The 27,765-nt window shown below is 41.7% G+C and overlaps 1 protein-coding gene across 18 annotated transcripts in view; it reads right to left on the bottom strand.

Annotated features, from left to right (window-relative positions):
- rg (A kinase anchor protein rugose) overlaps window positions 1-27,765 on the bottom strand; it is a 265,599-nt gene that overhangs the window by 37,832 nt on the left and 200,002 nt on the right. For 12 of the 18 annotated variants that reach the window (XM_070206635.1, XM_070206636.1, XM_070206644.1 and 9 more), the window contains 8 exons: window positions 26,154-26,280; window positions 21,011-21,207; window positions 3,120-3,241; window positions 2,852-2,978; window positions 1,963-2,082; window positions 1,736-1,882; window positions 687-1,251; window positions 467-567 (listed from right to left, as the gene is read on the bottom strand). In XM_070206635.1, coding sequence (XP_070062736.1) covers window positions 467-567; window positions 687-1,251; window positions 1,736-1,882; window positions 1,963-2,082; window positions 2,852-2,978; window positions 3,120-3,241; window positions 21,011-21,207; window positions 26,154-26,280 — 1,506 coding nt within the window. The remainder of the gene's footprint in view (window positions 1-466; window positions 568-686; window positions 1,252-1,735; window positions 1,883-1,962; window positions 2,083-2,851; window positions 2,979-3,119; window positions 3,242-21,010; window positions 21,208-26,153; window positions 26,281-27,765) is intronic. The other 6 variants (XM_070206641.1, XM_032440742.2, XM_070206639.1 and 3 more) reach the window with 1 other exon arrangement.

The following is a 27,765-nucleotide window of genomic DNA, read 5'->3' as shown; positions in this document are numbered from 1 at the left end:
AAACTAAATGATTAAAAAAAAAATTTAATCAACTGTGCCCCATAATATTTATTGAAAATGAATTACAAATGCATTGCAAACCAATTAAAATTATAAATAAAAACAAATCTAAAATGCGACTCAGAAATTTAACGAAATGAATATAAGCTGTGCGGATAAATAATGGTTATGAACAAAACATATACGCAGTAGCATAAATATATAAAATTAATACAAAATAAAACTTAAAAAAAAACTGATCAGAAATTTAACGAAATAAAGCCAAGCCGTGCCCATATAAATTATTGAAAACTGAGTATATTAGCATGAAACCCGAATTTAATTTTCGACTATAAAAATTAAGTTAAATTGTGCTCTAACAAGATTTTTTAAAAAATGAAATATGTTACCATGAAATCCAAAAAAAAAAATCAGTTTATTAAATTAAACCTGATTAACAAGGATAATATATATGTGAATTGCTTACAGCTTTTAGCTGGTTGATTTCCTCAGTGTCGCCGGCAATGGCGGGGGCGGGCACGCCCATGGTGCTCAGGCTGGTCACACTGGACATGCGACGCAGTTGATCTGCCCCGCCCAAATCGATCGAAAGGATTGAAATAAAAATGCAAAGAAAGAAACAATAAACGATAAACATAAGAATCGAAAGCAAAGCGCAGCCACACACAAGAACAAATCATAAATACCAAAAGAAGCATTTCCAGTGGGCAAATGGCCAAGCGGATCGTCCGCAGTGTTGTTGTTGTTGTTGCTGTTCGATTGTTGCTGCTGCTGCTGTGCCAGCGGCAACTGTTGCTGCTCGCTGTTGCTGCTGCTGTTGCCGCCCTCGGCAGGCGTGCCCGACGTAGCTGCTGCTGCTGCTGCTGCTGCTGCCGCCGCTGCTGCTGCTGCTGCTGCTGCTGTGGCAGCTGCTGTTGTTGGCGCTGCACCACCCGTTAGAGCCGCCAGCGCAACCGCATTGCGTGCGGTTAGCACCGCTCGGATCTTGACAAAGGCCGCACTCAAATCGAGCCGCTCGTCGGACCAGTCAATGGCGCGCGCCTCCTGCTCGGCGGCGAGCGTTTGGAATTGCAGCTGCAACTGTTGCTGCTGGCTGCTGCTGCTGCCGCTGTTGCTGCCGGCCCCGGCGCCGGCTGCATCGCTGCCAACCAGCAGAGCACCACCCAAACTGGTTGTTAGTTGAAAGTGACTCACCCGCTTGTGATTGTCCGGCAGATTCAGATAGCACTCGTTATCGAAACGGAATTGCGACTGTTTTGTGCGAGCGTGTGTGTGCGCGTGTGTGTGCGCATGTGTGCGCGCATGTGTGTGTGCGGATGTGTGGGTCGTAACAACAGACAGACGCAAACACAGCGTTGTTAGTGTTGTTGTTGTTGTTGTTGTTGTTGTTGTCGTTGGTGGCATTGGTGCAAAGTTGGTGCAGCGCATTGAGACAAAAAGAGAAAAAGAGAGAGAGAGAGTAAGAGAAAGTAAGAGACAGAGAGAGAGAGAGAGAGCGCACACAAGTGAACAAGAAAAAAATAGAAAAAAATACACATAATTATTGTTATAAGTACGATTTTCACAAAGGTCTGGGCTGAGGGATCTGGTTGGAGAGGGTGGGGGAGAGCTTCACAAGGACATGGTGCTGCTGCTGCTGCAGTGCAGTGGCTCTTCTTCTTTCATTTTTTTGGCGGTGCAGCCACAGTGGCACGGTGGTACAGTGCTTACAACTAGATACGGTGGCCCCACTTACCTTGTAGCCCGGCCCCAGGCGGTGCATCGCGCAGATTTGCTGCGTTGTCAGCGCCTCGCTGAACAAATAAATTGCCGACATTTGGCCACAGAAGACGCGCTCCTCATCCAGTTCGGGCGTGGCGCCTATATAGCACTTGTCAAAGGGCTATAGAAAGAGAGAGAGAGATGGAGAGTGGTCGATTGAGCTTGTGGCATGGATTTCGCTTTAAAGGTTCTGCTACTCACATCGTTTGTGGAAACAAACCAGGCCATTTCGGTTGACGACGCCAGTTGTCCATTCACGAGGCACTTGATTTCGCTTTTTGTCCAACGATTGTATATGTACACTATGGCAATCATATACCACTAATGGGAGAGTAAGACAGAGAGAGCGGAAGGGAGAGAGTCAAAGATAGAAATATTGATTAGAATTGTTTGAATATATTAATCAAAATACTGCAGATTTACATGCTAAATAAGCCCATTCTTTTGTTGCAGGCATTATAAATAAATATATATCTATATATTTATATATATCGGAATCAATCTGATTGGACTTCTAAGTATGTTATATAACTGAAACTGATTGATCGCAAATCACATTTTTGCATGGAATTGCTTTTTCTTCTTATCTCTTTTTCTTTTGTTTTTTATGTTTTTAAATATTTTAACCGACATATCTTCGCCGTTTACCATAGCTCAGCCGACAAATCGGTGGATATATATATGTTGACACGAATACCTCACGCGATTTGCCTATTAAGTGCCTTTTTTGTGTGCCCCAAATGAATTTACCATACCAAAGGTGAGATCATTTATTTCTTCTAAGAATAAAGTCCATTGAAATGTTAGCTTTGCCGCCAACTTTGGTAGAGGCCGTTGTTAATTTTCTTCCCAAAACTAATTTCAATTGCTTTGGGCAGGTAATTTAGCTCTGCTGTTGGCCATGCGATGGGCTGTTAATTAAACTTTGGCAGTCCGGAATCACGCCCATAAATTGAAAGTAGGCAGCCAAGTGGCAAGTAGCAAGTGGCAAGTGGCAAGCGTGTGTTTGTGAGGCTAATGGGTCGTAATTCACAGGTGTAACGACTCGAACCGGAACGGGAGTAACCCGGGGTAACCCTGGGGCACTTACCTTGCGTGGCTGGAATTCATATTTGACACAATGCTGAAAGCCCTTGCCCTTGACCTTCATCGATGTGAGGACCAGACAGTTGCCCACAAAGTGAGCCGTATACCCAACGCCCTTCGATGTCTTGAAGCTGAAGTTGTGAGCGTGGGAAGAAGACAAGAAATATATATAAGCAATTAGTAAGTGTCAATTAGTTACAAGCAGTACGCAAGTACGGCCAGTATGTGAAAAGAGAGGCAGCCTTTTTTGGGCGTTGGAGTCAGCTACTTACCAGTAGAGATAGGGTTTCTCGCGCTCAATGTTCACCGAGTTAATTGGATCCAATCGAAACCAGGTGGTAAAGGTAAATCCATTTTCGTAAGGCCATTTAGCCAGCGGCGGCAGCACCATTGCCTGTGAAATGCAACAATATGTGCGGCATGATTAGAAAACGAAGACACGAAAAAAAAGAGGCGTTGCTCAAATGTAATATAATTAGTTGCAAGCGCACACACATACAAAGAGAAACAGAGAGGGTGTTAGAGGGGAGGAGAAAGAGCGAGAGAGAGAGAGAAAGAGGGGGAGTGAGGCAGAGCCTGGTCAATCTTAATTAGCAGCCGGGCCGTTCAAATGAACCGCATAATATACAAAGTAGCAGACCACAATCCCAATTGAGCCCCCTTTGGTGGCATGCAACACATGTCTATCAAAGCCACAAAAGACACAAAGTCGCAAAGTCACAAAGTCACAAAACGAAACAGCGTGAGGCATTCGGGGAATGAAAAGCAAATGAACCAAATGAAAAGCCAAACCAAACTGAGCATAAATCAAACCGTCGAACATTTATGCACTGTTTGCCAAAGGCAAAGCGGGCATATTGGCAGAATTGAGTAATAATTTAGGTTCACTAAAAAATAAGAAATGCTCCTTTTCATTTTCCTTTTCTTTTAAGCACACATTTTGAAAGTCGCAGTCTAAACACTACAGATTACGAGCCATTCTCTGATGCAGCCTTGGTTTCATAATTTGTATGTCAAAGCTTTGCAGTCGCAGCTAAAGTATCACCCTTTCGGACTAAAGGTTTCGGAAATACATAATGAGTCACAATGAGTTTGATAGGCCTTACATTGTCCCAGTTATGGTCAACATTTTGTAGTTAAAGTTTTGCAGTCACAGCAAAAGTTTTACAATTACGGACCTACATTTTCGGAATGTTCTCATGCGTTAAAATATTATCGAACCGCCCACAAATGAAAGGCGTTGGCCCCATGTCTTCGAGCTGGCCATAGAGTATTCCGCAGTCGAGAGTTTTCAAGAAGCTTCGAGCATGCAGAAATTTTGAGAGGGAGTGGAGCAAAGCTTAGAAAATGCTGCCGAAAAGCAGCCGCAAATGCGGATGGCAAAATTGAAGTGAAAATTAAAAGGAAATGAGCACATTTTGATTTATCATGAATTTTGTGGTTTTACGGCCAAATACAGCGGTTGGAGAGTTTTCATACACACATACACTCACATATACAGACACACACACACATACTATAAACTGCAACTGCGTGTTGACTTTTAGTTTATAAACTTATTTCCCTTTTAATGCTCGCAAATTTATGTTCTTATCATGTTTGTATAACTAAACGCCACGCCCAGCGCCCAACTGTCTCAACGCCTCAAATTCACATCCGTTTTGTTTATCTCGCATTTTGTATTTTGTGGATATTTTGGTCATTTGCAAAATGCATGCAAATGAGAGTTAGTTAATTGGAAAATGTTATGAATTCGCAATTGACAATCGGAAGAAAGGAGAGAGAATGGGCGGGAGTGTGTGTGTGTGTGCTTGTGGGAATGAAAAAAATATATATATATCATACAAATATATAAAAGCAGATGCCAGCATGCTTTTGGCATGGGAAGTCCATAACAAAAAAAAAAATACAAAGCACTCTTATGGACTGCCTCTCTTGCTCTTCCCCTTTCCGCACGATTTGATAATTCCCTTAGGCGCTCTCTGATATATTAATAAGATATGCTGCGGCTTGGCAGAAATGCGAGCAAAACTGTAAAATTCGCAGTTGTGGACGTTCCAAAAGCAGAAAAGTATTCTAAGCAAAAACATATTTCTTGGGCGCCTCTTCCTGTCCGTTGAGCTTTGTCAAGATATCTGAATAAATAGCAAAATGCCTAGTCAGCTATATGCTATAGTAGTTTGATCCGACAGATTCTGATTAGTACGCGGCTTGCAGCCAATAATATAAGCATAAGCCTTAAGGCTGCGAATCTTGTGTGGACATACGGACAATACTCAGCCGTATATTGTTATTGATCAGGAATATATATACTTCATGGTATTGGAGCTGTCTCTGCTTTAATGCAGCACTCTTTTCAAAGCAAAGTCTTAATGTACTCCTGAAAAAACTTTCTGAATGCTTCAGAAATCGAGTTAATGGAACAGCTTTGGGTTTTGGCTCTGTTAAGGGTTAACAAAAGATCTTTTTAGATCGTAATACGCTTGAATTGCAATATTTTTGGAATTTCCTAAAAGCTATGTTCACAAAAACGCAAAAACCCAATTGATTTCAACTGAACGCGCCTGGCGGCTTAGGCCAGTTTCCATTGGGCCAACAAAAAAGAGAACCTTTCAATTTGTTACACGTAATATATATATTCTATATATGCATATATATTTGCTGATAAATAATTGAAGTATTTATTGAATACTGCAGCCATTTGAAATAGGAAAAGCATTAATTTGAGCACATGCAAAGGCAAAAAAGATTGTTAACATTCATTTAATAGTCCACTAAAAAGAAAATAATAGCAGAAAAAACTTAAAAAGCGGGCGTTTTATTGAATGCTTGACTTACATTCATAACATTCATTTGCAGTTGAATCGGACACACACGCACAGACACAAACACACACGCGCGCGCGCGCACCCACACATACATTCATTCGCTCTATAATATTCATTTAACATTTATTCGCTTTCGTATTTGCTTTTGGTAGCCGGCAACAAAGTTCGCATTCATTTGCATGCGGAGATGAGCATTCTGTGGCGAATGTGAGCCGAACGGACATTGTCTTGAGGCCTCATTCAATTGTGCAACACGGTGCAACAATGGCGGAGCGTGTGGCCATATGCCACATGATTTAACATTGTTGCCCCATGTCTGCCAGCTGTGCCTGTCGCAATTTCTCGCTCTCTCTCCGCCCCGTTTACCCTCTGTGGCTCGGTGAGAATGTCAAGCATGGGCAGCGAAAAAGAGTGTCGTAGTGTTGGGGCGGGGGCGTGGCTATTGCCTGGCTTTCTTGCTACTGCCACATGCCACGCAGAGCTGCATCTGGCGGGCAACTCATTAGTGCAACGAAATGCGAAGGTTTTCTCAATAAGCATTGAGGCCTGGAAACTTGTCGCAGCGAGGGCCGAGAAGCAGCCCCATCCAAAATTAAAGCCCAAAAGTGCGCTAAATGAAAACCAAACAAGTAAGAGATTCTAATCAGGAGCTCCCGACTAGGGGATACTCTGAACTCTCTTCTTCCAACATCAAATGCATATATATATTCTATTTTAGAAGCTATATATCAAGTTTGGGGCTCTCTAGCTCTTATTATTTACCGAAATTGCCCAAAAAACAGGATATCGATATCGATTTTTATCGATTGCTTGGAGACGGAGTAAGTTATCGATTATCGGAAACAAACTCGATCTGCGCAGGCACTAGGAGCACCTACATCTAATATTTCAAGTCTAAAGCTCTTATTTGTTCGTGCGTTCATACATACGAACGGACGGACGGATGGACAGACAGACGGACATGGCTAGATCGACTCGGCTATTGATGCTGATCAAGAATATATATACTTTATGGGGTCGGAGATGCTTCCTTATGCTTGTTACATACATTTAGATTTGCACTTGCACAAATACCATATACCCCTATACTCATTTTTAAAGGGTTCAGGGTATAAAAAGCGTGATGTTACCCCTTGCCATTTTGTCGATTTGGGTCAAAATTTTGGATTTCCTTGTTTTGATGCCAATCGATAGAACTGATCCTTACGAGTCAAAAATAATATAAAATTCCAAAATCGGATAATTATTTTTCGTGGAGTTATGTCGCTTTGAAACGTCATATCTCCGCGGGGAGTTATGTCGTTTTGGAACGTCATATTTTCGCGGGGAGTTATGTCGTTTTGGAACGTCATATATCCGCGGGGAGTTATGTCGTTTGGAACGTCATATCTCCGCGCGGAGTTATGTCGTTTTGGAACGTCATATCTCCGCGCGGAGTTTTGTCGTTTTGGAACGTCATATATCCGCGGGGAGTTATGTCGTTTTGGAACGTCATATCTCCGCGCGGAGTTATGTCGTTTTGGAACGTCATATCTCCGCGCGGAGTTATGTCGTTTTGGAACGTCATATATCCGCGGGGAGTTATGCCGTTTTGGAACGTCATATCTCCGCGCGGAGTTATGTCGTTTTGGAACGTCATATCTCCGCGCGGAGTTATGTCGTTTTGGAACGTCATATCTCCGCGGGGAGTTATGTCGTTTTGGAACGTCATATCTCCGCGCGGAGTTATGTCGTTTTGGAACGTCATATCTCCGCGCGGAGTTATGTCGTTTTGGAACGTCATATCTCCGCGCGGAGTTATGTCGTTTTGGAACGTCATATCTCCGCGCGGAGTTATGTCGTTTTGGAACGTCATATCTTCTTTCGATTTTCGCACCGACCTCGATTTTGAAAAAAAAAAACGTGATGTAACCCCTTGCCATGTTGTCGATTTGGGTCGAAACTTTGGATTTCATTTTTTTGATGCCAATCGATAAAACTGATCCTTAGGAGTCAAAAATTGTATAAAATTCCAAAATCGGACATTATTTGACGGAAATATTCCAAAAAATCATCAACAAGATGGAATTTACGAACGAATGGGTTTTTTTTCAACAACATTTTTCAACCCATCGATGATTCATTTGTTTGAATGCCAATTGATGGTAGGGATCCGTGCGCATTCAAAAGGTATAACATTTTAAAATCAGACATTATTTACCCGAGATATTAAAAAAAAATCATCGAAAAAGTTTCGATATTTGCACCGACCTCGATCTTGAAAAAAATCGTGATGATTTGGATAGTCTTCGCGCGGAGTTATGTCGTTTTGGAACGTCATATCTTCTTTCGATTTTCGCACCGACCTCGATTTTGAAAAAAAAAACGTGATGCCATTTTGTCGATTGGGGTCAAAATTTTGGATTTCATTTTTTTGATGCCAATCGTCATATCTCCGCGGGAAGTTATGTCGTTTTGGAACGTCATATCTCCGCGGGGAGTTATGTCGTTTTGGAACGTCATATCTCCGCGGGGAGCTATGTCGTTTTGGAACGTCATATCTCCGCGGGGAGTTATGTTTTGAAAAAAAAACGTGATGCCATTTTGTCGATTTGGGTCAAAATTTTGGATTTCATTTTTTTGATGCCAATCGATAGAACTGATCCTTACGAGTCAAAAATTGTATAAAATTCCAAAATCGGGCACTATTTTTCGCGGAGTCATGTCGTTTTGGAACGTCATATCCCCGCGCGGAGCTATGTCGTTTTGGAACATCATATCTCCGCGTGGAGCTATGTCGTTTTGGAACGTCATATCTCCGCGCGGAGTTATGTCGTTGTGGAACGTCATATCTTCTTTCGATTTTCGCACCGACCTCGATTTTCAAAAAAAAAACGTGATGCCATTTTGTCGATTTGGGTCAAAATTTTGGATTTCATTTTTTTGATGCCAATTGATAGAACTGATCCTTACGAGTCAAAAATTGTATAAAATTCCAAAATCGGACACTATTTTTCGCGAGGTTATGTCGTTTTGGAACGTCATATCTCCGCGCGGAGTTATGTCGTTTTGGAACGTCATATCTCCGCGCGGAGTTATGTCGTTTTGGAACGTCATATCTCCGCGGGGAGTTATGTCGTTTTGGAACGTCATATCTCCGCGGGGAGTTATGTCGTTTTGGAACGTCATATCTCCACGGGGAGCTATGTCGTTTGGGAACGTCATATCTCCGCGGGGAGTTATGTCGTTTTGGAACGTCATATCTTCTTTCGATTTTCGCACCGACCTCGATTTTGAAAAAAAAAAACGTGATGCCATTTTGTCGATTTGGGTCAAAATTTTGGATTTCATTTTTTTGATGCCAATCGATAGAACTGATCCTTACGAGTCAAAAATTGTATAAAATTCCAAAATCGGACACTATTTTTCGCGAGGTTATGTCGTTTTGGAACGTCATATCTCCGCGCGGAGTTATGTCGTTTTGGAACGTCATATCTCCGCGGGGAGTTATGTCGTTTTGGAACGTCATATCTCCGCGGGGAGTTATGTCGTTTTGGAACGCCATATCTCCGCGGGGAGTTATGTCGTTTTGGAACGTCATATCTCCGCGGGGAGTTATGTCGTTTTGGAACGTCATATCTCCACGGGGAGCTATGTCGTTTTGGAACGTCATATCTCCGCGGGGAGTTTTGTCGTTTTGGAACGTCATATCTCCGCGGGGAGTTATGTCGTTTTGGAACGTCATATCTTCTTTCGATTTTCGCACCGACCTCGATTTTGAAAAAAAAAACGTGATGCCATTTTGTCGATTTGGGTCAAAATTTTGGATTTCATTTTTTTGATGCCAATCGATAGAACTGATCCTTACGAGTCAAAAATTGTATAAAATTCCAAAATCGGACACTATTTTTCGCGAGGTTATGTCGTTTTGGAACGTCATATCTCCGCGCGGAGTTATGTCGTTTTGGAACGTCATATCTCCGCGGGGAGTTATGTCGTTTTGGAACGTCATATCTCTGCGGGGAGTTATGTCGTTTTGGAACGCCATATCTCCGCGGGGAGTTATGTCGTTTTGGAACGTCATATCTCCGCGGGGAGTTATGTCGTTTTGGAACGTCATATCTCCGCGCGGAGAACTTTCTCTACCCCTAATAAAATAGTTGCTTTCAGGATACCTTCGGGTAATCGCTGACCATTCCCAGCTGTGAGTAAGTGCATAGCTTGCCGGACATGCTAAAAAAATTTTCCTCCATCATCTTTATCTAACTAACATTGCTTTAATTTATTAACAATCTTCTTACTTTCTTTTTTTCTATTTATTGTGTTTTCTTTATTAATATAGCAAATTAAGATTATTTTTAATTTTACTTAATAACACTTTTTTCCTACTTAGAGCCTTATGCTTAGATGTAGGATCTAATAGCGTTACTGACAAAATTAGCCGTGAAAAGGGGCACAGCTGGCCGGACTGGCATCGATCGGTGATGCTATTTAGAAAATTGTATTCTTTAACTAGGCTGTTAGCATATAATTATATTATCTATTGTATAACCTATTGAATAATGAGGAAGACGCTCGTTTTGTCGACCATTAATAAATAAATAAAATAAATAAAAACGATGTTTAATTTGTTTGAAGGCCAATTGATGGTAGGGATCCGTACGCATTCAAAAAGGCATAACATTTTAAAATCAGACATTATTTACCCGAGATATTAAAAAAATTTCCCGAAGGTATCCTGAAAGCAACGATTTTATTAGGGGTAGAGAAAGTTTTCCGCGCGAAGATATGACGTTCCAAAACGACATAACTCCCCGCGGAGATATGACGGTCCAAAACGACATAACTCCCCGCGGAGATATGACGTTCCAAAACGACATAACTCCCAGCGGAGATATGACGTTCCAAAACGACATAACTCCCCGCGGAGATATGACGTTCCAAAACGACATAACTCCCCGCGGAGATATGACGTTCCAAAACGACATAACTCCCCGCGGAGATATGACGTTCCAAAACGACATAACTCCCCGCGGAGATATGACGTTCCAAAACGACATAACTCCCCGCGGAGATATGACGTTCCAAAACGACATAACTCCGCGCGGAGATATGACGTTCCAAAACGACATAACTCCGCGAAAAATAGTGTCCGATTTTGGAATTTTATACAATTTTTGACTCGTAAGGATCAGTTCTATCGATTGGCATCAAAAAAATGAAATCCAAAGTTTTGACCCAAATCGACAAAATGGCAAGGGATAGCATCACGTTTTTTTTTTGAAAATCGGGGTCGGTGCGAAAATCGAAAGAAGATATGACGTTCCAAAACGACATAACTCCGCGCGGAGACCATTCAAATCATCACGATTTTTTCAAGATCGAGGTCGGTGCGAATAACGAAACTTAGGGGTAGAGAAAGTTCTCCGCGCGGAGATATGACGGTCCAAAACGACATAACTCCCCGCGGAGATATGACGTTCCAAAACGACATAACTCCCAGCGGAGATATGACGTTCCAAAACGACATAACTCCCCGCGGAGATATGACGTTCCAAAACGACATAACTCCCCGCGGAGATATGACGTTCCAAAACGACATAACTCCCCGCGGAGATATGACGTTCCAAAACGACATAACTCCCCGCGGAGATATGACGTTCCAAAACGACATAACTCCCCGCGGAGATATGACGTTCCAAAACGACATAACTCCGCGCGGAGATATGACGTTCCAAAACGACATAACTCCGCGAAAAATAGTGTCCGATTTTGGAATTTTATACAATTTTTGACTCGTAAGGATCAGTTCTATCGATTGGCATCAAAAAAATGAAATCCAAAGTTTTGACCCAAATCGACAAAATGGCAAGGGATAGCATCACGTTTTTTTTTTGAAAATCGGGGTCGGTGCGAAAATCGAAAGAAGATATGACGTTCCAAAACGACATAACTCCGCGCGGAGACCATTCAAATCATCACGATTTTTTCAAGATCGAGGTCGGTGCGAATAACGAAACTTTTTCGATGATTTTTTTTTATATCTCGGGTTAATAATGTCTGATTTTAAAATGTTATACCGTTTTGAATGCGTACGGATCCTTATCATCAATTGGCCTTCAAATAAATTAAACATCGTTTTTATTTATTTTTTTGTTTATTTGTTAATGGTCGACAAAACGAGTGTCTCCCTCATTATTCAATAGGTTATACAATAGATAATATAATTATATGCTAAAAGCCTAGTTAAAGAATACAATTTTCTAAATAGCATCACCGATCGATGCCAGTCCGGCCAGCTGTGCCCCTTTTCACGGCTAATTTTGTCAGTAACGCTATTAGATCCTACATCTAAGCAGAAAGCTCTAAGTAGGAAAAAAGTGTTATTAAGTAAAATTAAAAATAATCTTAATTTGCTATATTAATAAAGAAAACACAATAAATAGAAAAAAGAAAGTAAGAAGATTGTTAATAAATTAAAGCAATGTAAGTTAGATAAAGATGATGGAGGAAAATTTTTTTAGCATGTCCGGCAAGCTACGCCCTTACTCACAGCTGGGAATGGTCAGCGATTTCCCGAAGGTATCCTGAAAGAAACGATTTTATTAGGGGTAGAGAAAGTTCTCCGCGCGGAGATATGACGTTCCAGAACGACATAACTCCCCGCGGAGATATGACGTTCCAGAACGACATAACTCCCCGCGGAGATATGACGTTCCAGAACGACATAACTCCCCGCGGAGATATGACGTTCCAAAACGACATAACTCCCGGCGGAGATATGACGTTCCAAAACGACATAACTCCCCGCGGAGATATGACGTTCCAAAACGACATAACTCCGCGCGGAGACATGACGTTCCAAAACGACATAGCTCCGCGCGGAGATATGGCGTTCCAAAACGGCATAACTCCCCGCGGAGATATGACGTTCCAAAACGACATAACTCCCCGCGGAGATATGACGTTCCAAAACGACATAACTCCCCGCGGAGATATGACGTTCCAAAACGACATAACTCCGCGCGGAGACATGACGTTCCAAAACGACATAACTCCGCGCGGAGATATGACGTTCCAAAACGACATAAATCCGCGCGGAGATATGGCGTTCCAAAACGACATAACTCCGCGCAGAGATATGACGTTCCAAAACGACATAACTCCGCGCGGAAATATGACGTTCCAAAACGACATAACCTATTGAATAATGAGGAAGACACTCGTTTTGTCGACCATTAATAAATAAATAAAATAAATAAAAACGATGTTTAATTTGTTTGAAGGCCAATTGATGGTAGGGATCCGTACGCATTCAAAAAGGCAAAACATTTTAAAATCAGACATTATTTACCCGAGATATTAAAAAAAAATCATCGAAAAAGTTTCGATATTCGCACCGACCTCGATCTTGAAAAAATCGTGATGATTTGGATAGTCTCCGCGCGGAGTTATGTCGTTTTGAAACGTCATATCTTCTTTCGATTTTCGCACCGACCTCGATTTTGAAAAAAACGTGATGTAACCCCTTGCCATTTTGTCGATTTGGGTCAAAACTTTGGATTTCATTTTTTTGATGCCAATCGATAGAACTGATCCTTACGAGTCAAAAATTGTATAAAATTCCAAAATCGGACACTATTTTTCGCGGAGTTATGTCGTTTTGGAACGTCATATCTCCGCGGGGAGTTATGTCGTTTTGGAACGTCATATCTCCGCGGGGAGTTATGTCGTTTTGGAACGTCATATCTCCGCGGGGAGTTATGTCGTTTTGGAACGTCATATCTCCGCGGGGAGTTATGTCGTTTTGGAACGTCATATCTCCGCGGGGAGTTATGTCGTTTTGGAACGTCATATCTCCGCGGGGAGTTATGTCGTTTTGGAACGTCATATCTCCGCGGGGAGTTATGTCGTTTTGGAACGTCATATCTCCGCGGGGAGTTATGTCGTTTTGGAACGTCATATCTCCGCGGGGAGTTATGTCGTTTTGGAACGTCATATCTCCGCGGGGAGTTATGTCGTTTTGGAACGTCATCTCTCCGCGGGGAGTTATGTCGTTTTGGAACGTCATATCTCCGCGGGGAGTTATGTCGTTTTGGAACGTCATATCTTCGCGGGGAGTTATGTCGTTTTGGAACGTCATATCTCCGCGGGGAGTTATGTCGTTTTGGAACGTCATATCTCCGCGGGGAGTTATGTCGTTTTGGAACGTCATATCTCCGCGGGGAGTTATGTTGTTTTGGAACGTCATATCTCCGCGGGGAGTTATGTCGTTTTGGAACGTCATATCTCCGCGGGGAGTTATGTCGTTTTGGAACGTCATATCTCCGCGCGGAGAACTTTCTCTACCCCTAATAAAATCGTTGCTTTCAGGATACCTTCGGGAAATCGCTGACCATTCCTAGCTGTGAGTAAGGGCATAGCTTGCCGGACATGCTAAAAAAATTTTCCCCCATCATCTTTATCTAACTTACATTGCTTTAATTTATTAACAATCTTCTTACTTTCTTTTTTTCTATTTATTGTATTTTCTTTATTAATATAGCAAATTAAGATTATTTTTAATTTTACTTAATAACACTTTTTTCCTACTTACAGCCTTCTGCTTAGATGTAGGATCTAATAGCGTTACTGACAATATTAGCTGTGAAAAGGGGCACAACTGGCCGGACTGGCAAATAAAACACCGCCATCGATCAGTGATGTTATTTAGAAAATTGTATTCTTTAACTAGGCTTTTAGCATATAATTATATTATCTATTGTATAACCTATTGAATAATGAGGAAGACACTCGTTTTGTCGACCATTAATAAATAAACAAAAAAATAAATAAAAACGATGTTTAATTTATTTGAAGGCCAATTGATGATAAGTATCCGTACGCATTCAAAAAGGTATAACATTTTAAAATCAGACATTATTAACCCGAGATATAAAAAAAAAATCATCGAAAAAGTTTCGATATTCGCACCGACCTCGATCTTGAAAAAATCGTGATGATTTGAATGGTCTCCGCGCGGAGTTATGTCGTTTTGGAACGTCATATCTTCTTTCGATTTTCGCACCGACCTCGATTTAAAAAAAAAAACGTGATGTTACCCCTTGCCATTTTGTCGATTTGGGTCAAAACTTTGGATTTCATTTTTTTGATGCCAATCGATAGAACTGATCCTTACGAGTGAAAAATTGTATAAAATTCCAAAATCGGACACTATTTTTCGCGGAGTTATGTCGTTTTGGAACGTCATATCTCCGCGCGGGTTTATGTCGTTTTGGAACGTCATATCTCCGCGCGGAGTTATGTCTGTTTGGAACGTCATATCTCCGCGCGGAGTTATGTCGTTTTGGACCGTCATATCTCCGCGGGGAGTTATGTCGTTTTGGAACGTCATATCTCCGCGGGGAGTTATGTCGTTTTGGAACGTCATATCTCCGCGGGGAGTTATGTCGTTTTGGAACGTCATATCTCCTCGGGGAGTTATGTCGTTTTGGAACGTCATATCTCCGCCGGAAGTTATGTCGTTTTGGAACGTCATATCTCCGCGGGGAGTTATGTCGTTTTGGAACGTCATATCTCCGCTGGGAGTTATGTCGTTTTGGAACGTCATATCTCCGCGGGGAGTTATGTCGTTTTGGAACGTCATATCTCCGCGGGGAGTTATGTCGTTTTGGAACGTTATATCTTCGCGCGGAGAACTTTCTCTACCCCTAATAAAATCGTTGCTTTCAGGATACCTTCGGGAAATCGCTGACCATTTCCAGCTGTGAGTAACGGCAGAGCTTGCCAGACATGCTAAAAAAATGTTCCCCCATCATCTTTATCTAACTTACATTGCTTTAATTTATTAACAATCTTCTTACTTTCTTTTATCCTATTTATTGTATTTTCTTTATTAATATAGCAAATTAAGATTATTTTTAATTTTACTTAATAACACTTTTTTCCTACTTATAGCCTTCTGCTTAGATGTAGGATTCAATAGCGTTACTGACAAAATTAGCTGTGAAAAGGAGCACAGCTGGCCGGACTGGCAAATAACACACCGCCATCGATCGGTGATGCTATTTAGAAAATTGTATTCTTTAACTAGGCTTTTAGCATATAATTATATTATCTATTGTATAACCTATTGAATAATGAGGAAGACACTCGTTTTGTCGACCATTAATAAATAAATAAAATAAATAAAAACGATGTTTAATTTGTTTGAAGGCCAATTGATGGTAGGGATCCGTACGCATTCAAAACGGTATAACATTTTAAAATCAGACATTATTTACCCGAGATATTAAAAAAAATCATCGAAAAAGTTTCGATATTCGCACCGATCTCGATCTTGAAGAAAATCGTGATTATTTGGATGGTCTCCTCGCGGAGTTATGTCGTTCTGGAACGTCATATCTTCTTTCGCATTTCGCACCGACCTCGATTTTGAAAAGAAAACGTGATGTAACCCCTTGCCATTTTGTCAATTTGGGTCAAAACTTTGGATTTCATTTTTTTGATGCCAATCGATAGAACTGATCCTTACGAGTGAAAAATTGTATAAAATTCCAAAATCGGACACTATTTTTCGCGGAGTTATGTCGTTTTGGAACGTCATATCTCCGCGCGGAGTTATGTCGTTTTGGAACGTCATATCTCCGCGGGGAGTTATGTCGTTTTGGAACGTCATATCTCCGCGCGGAGAACTTTCTCTACCCCTAATAAAATCGTTGCTTTCAGGATACCTTCGGGAAATCGCTGACCATTCCCAGCTGTGAGTAAGTGCATAGCTTGCCGGACATGCTAAAAAAATTTTCCCCCATCATCTTTATCTAACTTACATTGCTTTAATTTATTAACAATCTTCTTACTTTCTTTTTTTCTATTTATTGTGTTTTCTTTATTAATATAGCAAATTAAGATTATTTTTAATTTTACTTAATAACACTTTTTTCCTACTTACAGCCTTCTGCTTAGATGTAGGATCTAATAGCGTTACTGACAAAATTAGCCGTGAAAAGGGGCACAGCTGGCCGGACTGGCATCGATCGGTGATGCTATTTAGAAAATTGTATTCTTTAACTAGGCTTTTAGCATATAATTATATTATCTATTGTATAACCTATTGAATAATGAGGAAGACACTCGTTTTGTCGACCATTAATAAATAAATAAAATAAATAAAAACGATGTTTAATTTGTTTGAAGGCCAATTGATGGTAGGGATCCGTACGCATTCAAAAAGGCATAACATTTTAAAATCAGACATTATTTACCCGAGATATTAAAAAAATTTCCCGAAGGTATCCTGAAAGCAACGATTTTATTAGGGGTAGAGAAAGTTCTCCGCGCGAAGATATGACGTTCCAAAACGACATAACTCCACGCGGAGATATGACGTTCCAAAACGACATAACTCCCCGCGGAGATATGACGGTCCAAAACGACATAACTCCCCGCGGAGATATGACGTCCTAAAACGACATAACTCCCCGCGGAGATATGACGTTCCAAAACGACATAACTCCCCGCGGAGATATGACGTTCCAAAACGACATAACTCCCCGCGGAGATATGACGTTCCAAAACGACATAACTCCCCGCGGAGATATGACGTTCCAAAACGACATAACTTCCCGCGGAGATATGACGTTCCAAAACGACATAACTCCGCGCGGAGATATGACGTTCCAAAACGACATGGCTCCACGCGGAGATATGATGTTCCAAAACGACATAACTCCGCGCGGAGATATGACGTTCCAAAACGACATAACTCCGCGCGGAGATATGACGTTCCAAAACGACATAACTCCGCGCGGAGATATGACGTTCCAAAACGACATAACTCCGCGCGGAGATATGACGTTCCAAAACGACATAACTCCGCGCGGAGATATGACGTTCCAAAACGACATAACTCCGCGAAAAATAGTGTCCGATTTTGGAATTTTATACAATTTTTGACTCGTAAGGATCAGTTCTATCGATTGGCATCAAAAAAATGAAATCCAAAATTTTGACCCAATTCGACAAAATGGCAATGGGTAACATCACGTTTTTTTTCAAAATCGAGGTCGGTGCGAAAATCGAAAGAAGATATGACGTTCCAAAACGACATAACTCCGCGCGGAGACCATTCAAATCATCACGATTTTTTCAAGATCGAGGTCGGTGCGAATATCGAAACTTTTGCGATGATTTTTTTTAATATCTCGGGTTAATAATGTCTGATTTTAAAATGTTATACCTTTTTGAATGCGTACGGATCCTTATCATCAATTGGCCTTCAAATAAATTAAACATCGTTTTTATTTATTTTTTTGTTTATTTATTAATGGTCGACAAAACGAGTGTCTTCCTCATTATTCAATAGGTTATACAATAGATAATATAATTATATGCTAAAAGCCTAGTTAAAGAATACAATTTTCTAAATAGCATCACCGATCGATGCCAGTCCGGCCAGCTGTGCCCCTTTTCACAGCTAATATTGTCAGTAACGCTGTTAGAGCCTACATCCAAGCAGAAGGCTGTAAGTAGGAAAAAAGTGTTATTAATTAAAATAAAAAATAACGTTAATTTGCTATATTAATAAAGAAAATACAATAAATAGGAAAAAAGAAATTAAGAAGATTGTGAATAAATTAAAGCAATGTAAGTTAGATAAATTTGTTGGGGGAAAATTTTTTAGCATGTCCGGCAAGCTCTGCCGTTTCTCACAGCTGGGAATGGTCAGCGATTTCCCGAAGGTATCCTGAAAGCAACGATTTTATTAGGGGTAGAGAAAGTTCGGTAGAGAAAACGTGATGCAAACTACTATAATTTTTACGTAGCACGCGAAAAGGATTGTGCACAGCGTAGTCTGTTGTGCACGTAGATAGGAATAAGGGGCGATGATTTCTGGTTGGTCTAGGCGGAACAGAGAATTGAAGATGCCCGAGCAAAAAAGGAGAATCTATGTCGCCAATAATCAACTTATGTAAAGGGACCTAGGAACACCTTCTAGGAACACATAGAATTGTCCTACGGTTGGTTAACGACGGAAGGTTGAGAAGAAGCAGTCTGCTGGAGTAGGATGGCAACCGAAGATTAGGGTACCAATTTAAACCTCGTAAGGCAAAAAGCAGAAATTGCTGCTGAACAGATTCATTACGATCCTGGCTATTGTTTTACTGTGGAGACCAGATGCAAGAGCAGTATTCAAGGATAGGGCGAACAAGAAAAAAAATCAGTTCTACCGATTGGCATCAAAAATAGGGAAATCCATTTATTGATGCCAATCGATAGAACAGATCCTTACGAGTCAAAAATTGTATAAAATTCCAAAATCGGACACTATTTTTCGCGCAGTTATGTCGTTTGGGAACGTCATATCTCCGCGGGGAGTTATGTCGTTTTGGAACGTCATATCTCCGCGTGGAGTTTATCGTTTTGGAACGTCATATCTCCGCGGGGAGTTATGTCGTTTTGGAACGTCATATCTCCGCGGGGAGTTATGTCGTTTTGGAACGTCATATCTCCTCGGGGAGTTATGTCGTTTTGGAACGTCATATCTCCGCGGAGAGTTATGTCGTTTTGGAACGTCATATCTCCGCGGGGAGTTATGTCGTTTTGGAACGTCATATCTCCGCGGGGAGTTATGTCGTTTTGGGACGTCATATCTCCGCGGGGAGTTATGTCGTTTTGGAACGTCATATCTCCTCGGGGAGTTATGTCGTTTTGGAACGTCATATCTCCGCGGGGAGTTATGTCGTTTTGGAACGTCATATCTCCGCGGGGAGTTATGTTGTTTGGAACGTCATATCTCCGCGGGGAGTTATGTCGTTTTGGAACGTCATATCTCCGCGGGGAGTTATGTCGTTTTGGAACGTCATATCTCAGCGGGGAGTTATGTCGTTTTGGAACGTCATATCTCCGCGGGGAGTTATGTCGTTTTGGAACGTCATATCTCCGCGGGGAGTTATGTCGTTTTGGAACGTCATATCTCCGCGGGGAGTTATGTCGTTTTGGAACGTCATATCTCCGCGGGGAGTTATGTCGTTTTGGAACGTCATATCTCCGCGGGGAGTTATGTCGTTTTGGAACGTCATATCTCCGCGGGGAGTTATGTCGTTTTGGAACGTCATATCTCCGCGGGGAGTTATGTCGTTTTGGAACGTCATATCTCCGCGGGGAGTTATGTCGTTTTGGAACGTCATATCTCCGCGCGGAGTTATGTCGTTTTGGAACGTCATATCTCCGCGGGGAGTTATGTCGTTTTGGAACGTCATATCTCCGCGCGGAATTATGTCGTTTTGGAACGTCATATCTCTGCGCGAAGCTATTACCCGAGATATTAAAAAAGTGTCTTTTTTCGCACTGACCTCGATTTAAAAAAAAAAAAAAACGTGATGTAACCCCTTGCCATTTTGTCGACCATCGATGATTAATTTGTTTGAATGCCAATTGATGGTAGGGATCCGTGCGCATTCAAAAAGGTATAACATTTTAAAATCAGACATTATTTACCCGAGATATTAAAAAAAATCATCGAAAAAGTTTCGATATTCGCACCGACCTCGATTTTTAAAAAAAATCGTGATGAATATATGTTCTGATATCCTTGCGTTCATACATACGGACGGACGGACGGACAGACGGACGGACGGACGGACAGACGGACATGGCTAGATCGACTTGGCTATTGATGCTGATCAAGAATATATATACTTAATGGGTCGGAGATGCTTCCTTTTGCCTGTTACATACATTTGGATTTTGTACAAATACAATATACCCTTATACCCATTTTTAATGGGTTCAGGGTATAAAAAAAATAGAACCAACAATATAGAAAACGCAGCAACTGACCAATTGCGAGGGGGGTGGGGCGAGGAGGTGTGCAGTAACATGTCCTGTTTATTGAACATTTTGTGACAATTGCTTGGCGAGGCTCTCGTTTCATTTCATTTCATCTCGTATCGTTTCGTGTCGCATTTGACTTCCAATTCGCTTTATGGCATTTTTTATGTGCTTATGTCATAGACAGATAGCCATAGGGCTGTCTAGGAAAGTAGGGAGGCATCTGTGTGTGTGTGTGTGTGTTTGGGGGGGTTGAGTTGTGTCAGCTGAGACAGCAGAGCAGTCATATGCCACATGGACAACGCACATTTCGAATTCGATTTAAGTGCGACGCAATAAAATAAAAGCCCAAGAAGCACCCAGCCCCCCCTTCAGACCACCTCAACCATATATGTCACTGGCTGTAGTTGGGGCTGAAAGTGCTTGTGTGTGCTTGCACTTGAAGCCAACTTGCAACTTGTGCAAATCGGGAAGAAGAAACATTGGTTATTGTTGTTGTTTATTGTCATTAGATATTGACTTACCGATCCCTTGCGGCCGGGAAAACTGAAGAACACATCGGGCCCGTTGCGATGGGGCATTTGTCGCAGCACATTCAACAATTTGGCCGAATGACGCGGCCATTTGCCATTGTTGGCCTTCATCGTGCCAAATAGAAGTTTCAGCTCTTTAACGGTTATGCTATAGCTGGCCAATACACCCAGCATCTCGATGAGCAGATCTGTAATGGCAAAGGAGAGTAAAAAAGCAGGTAAGTGGGGGAGTTTAATATAGTATGAACAGCATTCCACCTGTATTTGTGAGTGTGTGTGTGTGTGTGAAAAAGTTTTTGAAAGCTTTACTTAAGTTGAAAGCCCATTGTATCTATTGACTAAGCACAAATAGCTGTGAAAGCGCATTTGGGCTTTAATCAAGTCAAAATATAAGCTATTTTTCTAGCTATTTTTCAGGCCAGTTTTCCATGCAAACTAGCTGCTGGTGAAAAGCTTTAAGCTTAATTTTTAGCTTGCTTTCGAATCGGTTTAGTCGAACTTTCAGCTGATGAAAAAAAGTTGCGCATGCAGCGAAGCGGCAAGGTCGCTCTTAAACTACAACACCAGGCAATATCAGGCATTGGGCGCTGGTAGGCGTGGCACTGGCACATCACCAACAAGGTCAGGCCGTGAAACGAGCTGGAAATTGAATTCGAACTGTCATTGAATTTGGCATAAAAGTCCAAAAAAATCGATTGAGTGTGGCAGCACACGTGCTGCCAGTTGGCTTTTAAATTGCATTGTGCGGCGTTGCCAGACTGGCACGTTTTGTCAACGTTCACCTTGTCGCTTGCGCGTCCGCCTGCCTGCCCGCCTCAAGCCGCAGCCTGCTGCGCCCTGCCTGCTCGGCTGCTATTCCCAAACTTCATTTGTAATGCACACTAATTGAAATGGAACGCACGGGCCGTTTTAATGCCTGGACTGTTGCCGGGGCCACAAGACCCAAAGGAGCTGCCGCTCTGGCAGCACTGGCAGCTGTCTGCTCCGTAGCATGCCGCCGTTGCACAGTTTCCAGTTGCGCCTCCATCAACACGTTTCGGTTAGCGTAAATTAAGAAATTGAGTAACATCCAAGCCCTCACCCGCACCCACCCCCTGCCGGGCTTCTGCTGGTAGCCAAGTGCGCGGCGCCCAGCCGTAGCGTCAGTCCCAGGACGACAATGTTGCTCCATTGGCCTCAAGTCGACGCTGGCCGTAACTTCCACGCCTCTGCCTCCGGCATCAGCTTTTAATTACACACATTTTTGGCCCACGCTCCGGGAGAGTTGTGAGCTCCTTGTGGAATCTTCATCCAACGTCTGTTGCAATAGCTTAAGGCGCAATGACAATGCCATCAGCCCGAGTCATAGTCGGAGTCGAAGTCCTCCAGCTCTTCATGTGTCTATCCAACCATTCAGCTGTCTGTCCGACAGTCTGTCTATCTGTCTGCCTGTCTGACTGTTCCTCTCTCGGCGACCGCCACTCTGTCAAAGTTTAACTGCCTTTTGCATATCTTGGCATCTTCTGCAGCTCATAAAAAAGCCAAAGTGCGAGAACTTGTCAGGTTTTTATGTCTTGGGCCCCGAAAGCTCCAACGATACAGTTATTTCCTGCTTCTGCTTCTCTTTTTCTTAAAAATCTCCATCAACAGCAGTAAGAAAAAATTTCGAGATAGTTTCAACAAGCAGAAACTAACATGTGAAAAAAACTTAAATACACAAAAAAAAAAAACGCATTAATAAAATTATAAAAAAAAACGCACATACTTTGCGAAGAAGTTCTCAAATCATTTTTAAGATTTGAGTTTAACTATAATATATTTAAAATGATCGATAGCTGCGAAATCGACTGTTAAATTTTCAGTCCTGCATTTTCGAGCTCATCTCGTAGTTATAAGAGCGTATAATATGGTCATTATGTTAAATCTATAAATGTTTGTTTTGCCTTTAAGATGGATTCCAAGCATTTTGAGACTAACGGATTATCTTTAATTAGAGGGTATCACTAGTCGCGTTAATCACTCAAATTAATTTGGGTTCAAGTGAAGAAAGAAGTTTTAATATATTTTCTAAAGAAAACGATATATTTTGTGTGTCTTTTAAATAAGGTGATCTTCCTGATTGCTTAACACAAAATCTAACCCAAAAGATCGGTTGAGCTTGAGCTCAAACCTTAGCTTTTTTAGCACCTCGCCTTGTGATGTTAGTACACGCTAAGGTGGAAAATTGGTAAAAGACACTTAAAGCTTTCAGGGACATTTTACAATATCTTTGGATTGGAAATGACGCATGGATTCCCTGTCCCTCAATGCTTAAGTTTATCATTAAGCAATTGAGAATCTTTTTCAAATATGTACACAAAATGTTAGTTAAATATTTTTGGATTTAACTTTTTGTAGCTGCAAAATTAAAATTAATTTATAAATTTAAATTTAATAAAAAAAACCAAAATAGAAAGAAGTGCTTAAAAACGCCGTTAATTTCTGCCCAAATTCAGGATAACTTTAGCTAATGGAACTGAAATGTTTTGCTATAGTTGAAACAAAACAAAAAACTCATAAAGTTGCCAAAGTGTTTTTGTTGTTGTGTTAATGGAAGAAGAGGAGACAGCCGGAACACAGTTTCCATCTGTCTACCGCACACACGCACACACGCACACACACATAACACACACACAACTTTTAGCTTATCTAATTTCTTGGCAAGTGTCACGTTTCGACATTTGTCAGGTAACACGCACACACACTCACACACACACAGAGAGACACACATGTATGAAATTATGGCTTGAACGCCAAGGCTCAAAAGTCAGCGACTGCAAATTGACAGCAGTTACAGTTCGTTAAATGCCAACTGGAGAGGGGGTGAAAGGTCCTGGAGAGAGCGGTGGATAGGGGTGCAAAATGCTGACTGCCTGGTTGGGGTCTGTCGGGAGGGGAAGGGAATGGGATGGGGTCTGGCAAGGCCTGGCAGACAGGGTTGCCAGACCGCAGATGTGTCATTGACTTAATAAAATCAAAATCAAAGCCAAAGGCACGCACACGCTTCTGGCAGTTACATAGGGGTGCGGGGGTGACTATTGCGGGGCCTGTCTCTGTGTATGCGTATGTGGGCGTGGGCATGTGTGTGTGTAGGTATGGGCGTGGTAGTGGGAGAAGTGCCAGTCGGCTGTTCACTAATGAAGAGAAAATTTGCTGCGTTGTTTGTTGTTGTTGGAGACTCCTGATGGGAGAGGGGGAGAGAGAGAGAGAGAGTGAGGGGGCGACATGCGAAACGAATGCTTGGCATACATGAGAGGCGGTATGGGCGTGTCTAACATAGCAGCAGCAGCCCGCTGGCTGGCCCGAAGCGGGAATGCTGCCGGTGCGGACCACTGGGCGTATCACGGCCGCTGACAAGCGTGAAATTAATCGAAAAGCAATTCGGCGGGCCAGTCGACGCGATGCGACGCGGCAATTCGACTTCTTTATTTTTTGGACACATGCCACATGGCACGAATCACAAAGTAGCATGCCACACACACATACAAGCTGTGTGTGTGTGTGTGTGTGTGTGTGGTTGAACTAGCCCAAGTCCAGCTGATTCATTGCCAAAGCGAAGCTCCATCGAGCACAGCTCTGTTGGAGCCCAATTGTACATTTTGCATTTATTTTCCTCCAACTTCATTTTTCTTGGTGTCATCCACCATTTGACCTCCACTTCTTTGGCTGTGTCACTTCCGTCACTTTTTCCCTCCTAACATATCTCCATTTCAAGTGATTCGCATTTCACGCCGGGCCACTTCTCATCCTCGGTCACTTTTATCTGCTCGAGGAAGTCTTATTTTCATCTACTAAATTCCTTCAGACTTCTTATTCGACATCGAGCTACTTCTGATACAAACAGAAAAATATGTTGTTTTTCTGTGCATGGTTCAAACCAGCTTCCTGCCTTTGGGGCGCAGCTACTTAATATGTAATATTTATGTTTCGGGTCTGTTTTTTTGCACAAGTTGCTTGCTTAAAGATTCAGCTTTCGCTTTAAGTTAAATATGAAATTCGAGTTTGAACCAGTTCGGTTCAAAGCCTGTCTAATTCTTAACCGTAGATTACAATATTACTTTGGTATTAACAATTTAAAGATGCTTCTTTTTCCACAAGCAAAAACAAATATGTTGTTCTTCGTTGCAAGGTTCGAACCAGCTTTCTGCCTTAGAAGCCGCCATACAAAGGTATTTGTGTTTTGAGGCTGTTTTCTTGGGCAACTTCTTTGCTTAACCCTTCAGCTTATGCTTACAACTTAAGTAAACATTCGAGTTTAAACCAATTTGGTTCAAACCCTATTTGCATCTAAGCCTAATGCTTGAGGTAGATATTTAAACTAGCTTCCTGCTTTTGGGGCAGGGTTAAAATAAATTAACGAATTGATTTGGCTGAAATTTCAGCTGATGTTTCAAATTAAATTGGAAACCGGAGTTTGAACCAGTTTAGTTCAAATCCGTATTGCGTCCTGCGCAAGTTGAAGAAACTATGTTTAAATTTCATCGTTAAAAATTTACAGACGCATTTTCAATCCATGTAAGCGGTTAACTAAAATGCGTAAAACACGTGTCCAAAGAATTTTGACATGGATATTTGAAAGTTTTTACTAAAACCCGCTGTGATGAAAAGGAAAAACAAAAAAAGTTTGCAACAGCAGGTTTCCACCATCAATTTTTTTGCACTTGCGTGCGGAATTTTCCACAAGATTTTCATAGAAATTTTTCAAATAGGGCTGTAAAACTAAAATGCAGCAGCGTGGCTCAAAATAAGGGAACATATGAAGAACAAAACAAGAGTAAAAAAGTGTTTGACAACAGCTTTTCGGGATTTTAAAGCTTTTTTTTTTTTTCTTTTTAATCTCGGCGAAGTAGATATTTACGTTAAAAATGGAAAATGTTTTCAAACACGAGCTGCCTTAGTCTAAGATTTGAAATGTGCATCGAATCAGTCAATCAGTCAATCAATCAGCCAGCTAGTGAGCAGAAAGACTTTCATATTTGGGACAAGGTATTGTGTACTTTTAAATAAACCAAAAAGACATTCTCAGCAGCCACGCTTCAGTTAGCAGAGTCTGTGTTTGTGTTAGTGATGTGTATGAATGTGTGTTTGTGTGTGAGAATGTATTGATTTGACTTACCTGCCACAACAGTCTCGGAGCGCTGCAGACGCACCAGAACATGTTCGATAAGTCCCACATCTGTGCAGGCCTGAAGATTGCGAACGCTCTTCCGCAGAATCGCAATAAACACGCTCCAGATCTCGGCCTGAAATGAGAGAGAGAGAGAGAGAGAGAGCGTAAGAGACGGCATTAGGGAGCAGTCAAAGCAAGCAAAACTTTACAATGCATACCAAGTACTCAATTCTCAAGTGTGTATGTGTGTGCTTGTGTGTGTATGGGCTCCAGAGAGGCGGAGCAAAAAAGGTTTTTTCCCTTTGCCCCGAGCAAATATATTACGAAATCAAAGAAACGACTGCGATTGTTGTTGTTGTTGTTGTTGTTGTTGTTGTAATTGCTTCACTGTCTGCCCAGTTCAATAAGCTAAGTAAAGTGCCACACACACACACACGCACACACACGAACACACAGTTACACACATATATATGCAGAAAGCCTGGCAACAGCTCGCGCGCGCTTAGAAGTATGCAGCACTTTTTGCTGCAGTGCTTGGGTGTGTCTGTGTGCTCGCATGTGTGTGCCTAATGTAAACAGTCATTGAAATAAAGTAAAATAATGGAAAATAATGGCAAAATAATCGCAAGCTCAAGCCAAGGAGCTGCCGCTGCCGCTGCGGCTCATGAGTTGTTGCCAGCAGCCGCCGCAATCAGCAACTGATTCAGTGTTTGAGTTTCAAATGCGAGGCAGAGTGAATAGGGGCAAGGGCAGGGGCAGGGGCGGGGGCAGGCAGGCAGGCTCCGGAGCTGTGGCACTGAGTGGCTGGGCTGCTGGCGCTTGGAATGTATTATTGCCGCAATATTTGTGCGGCAAGCAGCAGCCACTTTTGGCAGGAAGGAAAAACGTTTTGGCGGTTTTTATGATTATTGCCTGCCACACACACACACACACACACACACACACACACTAGGAAGAGATTGCACTGTGAATTGGCCATTGCATAAACACAAAATTCATATAATTTTCGTTTGGTTTCTTTTCTTATATTTTATTTATTTTCATTTTTTATTTATTTTCCTTTTGTTTTCTCTCTTCTGACAAATGCAGACAATGAAAATGTAAACGTTTTGAGTGTTTATAATGAGCCTGCGGTATACTGAATACTGAATACTGAATACTAAAGCACTCAAGTTGTGAAGCTCCTCAAAGCACCTCAAGCACCTCAACTTGTGGCTGTGGCGCATGCTGCGTATGCGTGATTTGCGAAACAGTGCTTGCGAAAAATGCTTAAAGCTTTAAGTTAACTGTTTTCAAATGGCTGCAACAGTATTGTTTACTTTGTGAACTAGTTGAGACAACGGATGCGGTTCATTTTATGTACTGAACCAGGGTATTTCTCGATTTCGATGCAATTGAACTAACAATTATATGTGCTTCACTTTCAAGCCGATTGAACTACCGAAAGAAAGGGAATTTTTGGTAGCATGGGAGCGGGTTGCAGTAGAGAACAATTAGAAGATTTGGTTATTTTTTATAAGCGATTGAATCAGAGCAACGAGTAGAACCAAATTGAGCCGGATTGATGAACAACGTAACAATTCGAAGCTTCTTAGTTCCGACTGGTTCATTTTTATAG

Source organism: Drosophila virilis, chromosome X, assembly GCF_030788295.1.
Source record: "Drosophila virilis strain 15010-1051.87 chromosome X, Dvir_AGI_RSII-ME, whole genome shotgun sequence".
NCBI lineage: Eukaryota > Metazoa > Arthropoda > Insecta > Diptera > Drosophilidae > Drosophila > Drosophila virilis.
The sequence above is the reverse complement of the archived record's forward strand: the minus strand, read 5'-3'. Positions and strand labels throughout refer to the sequence as shown.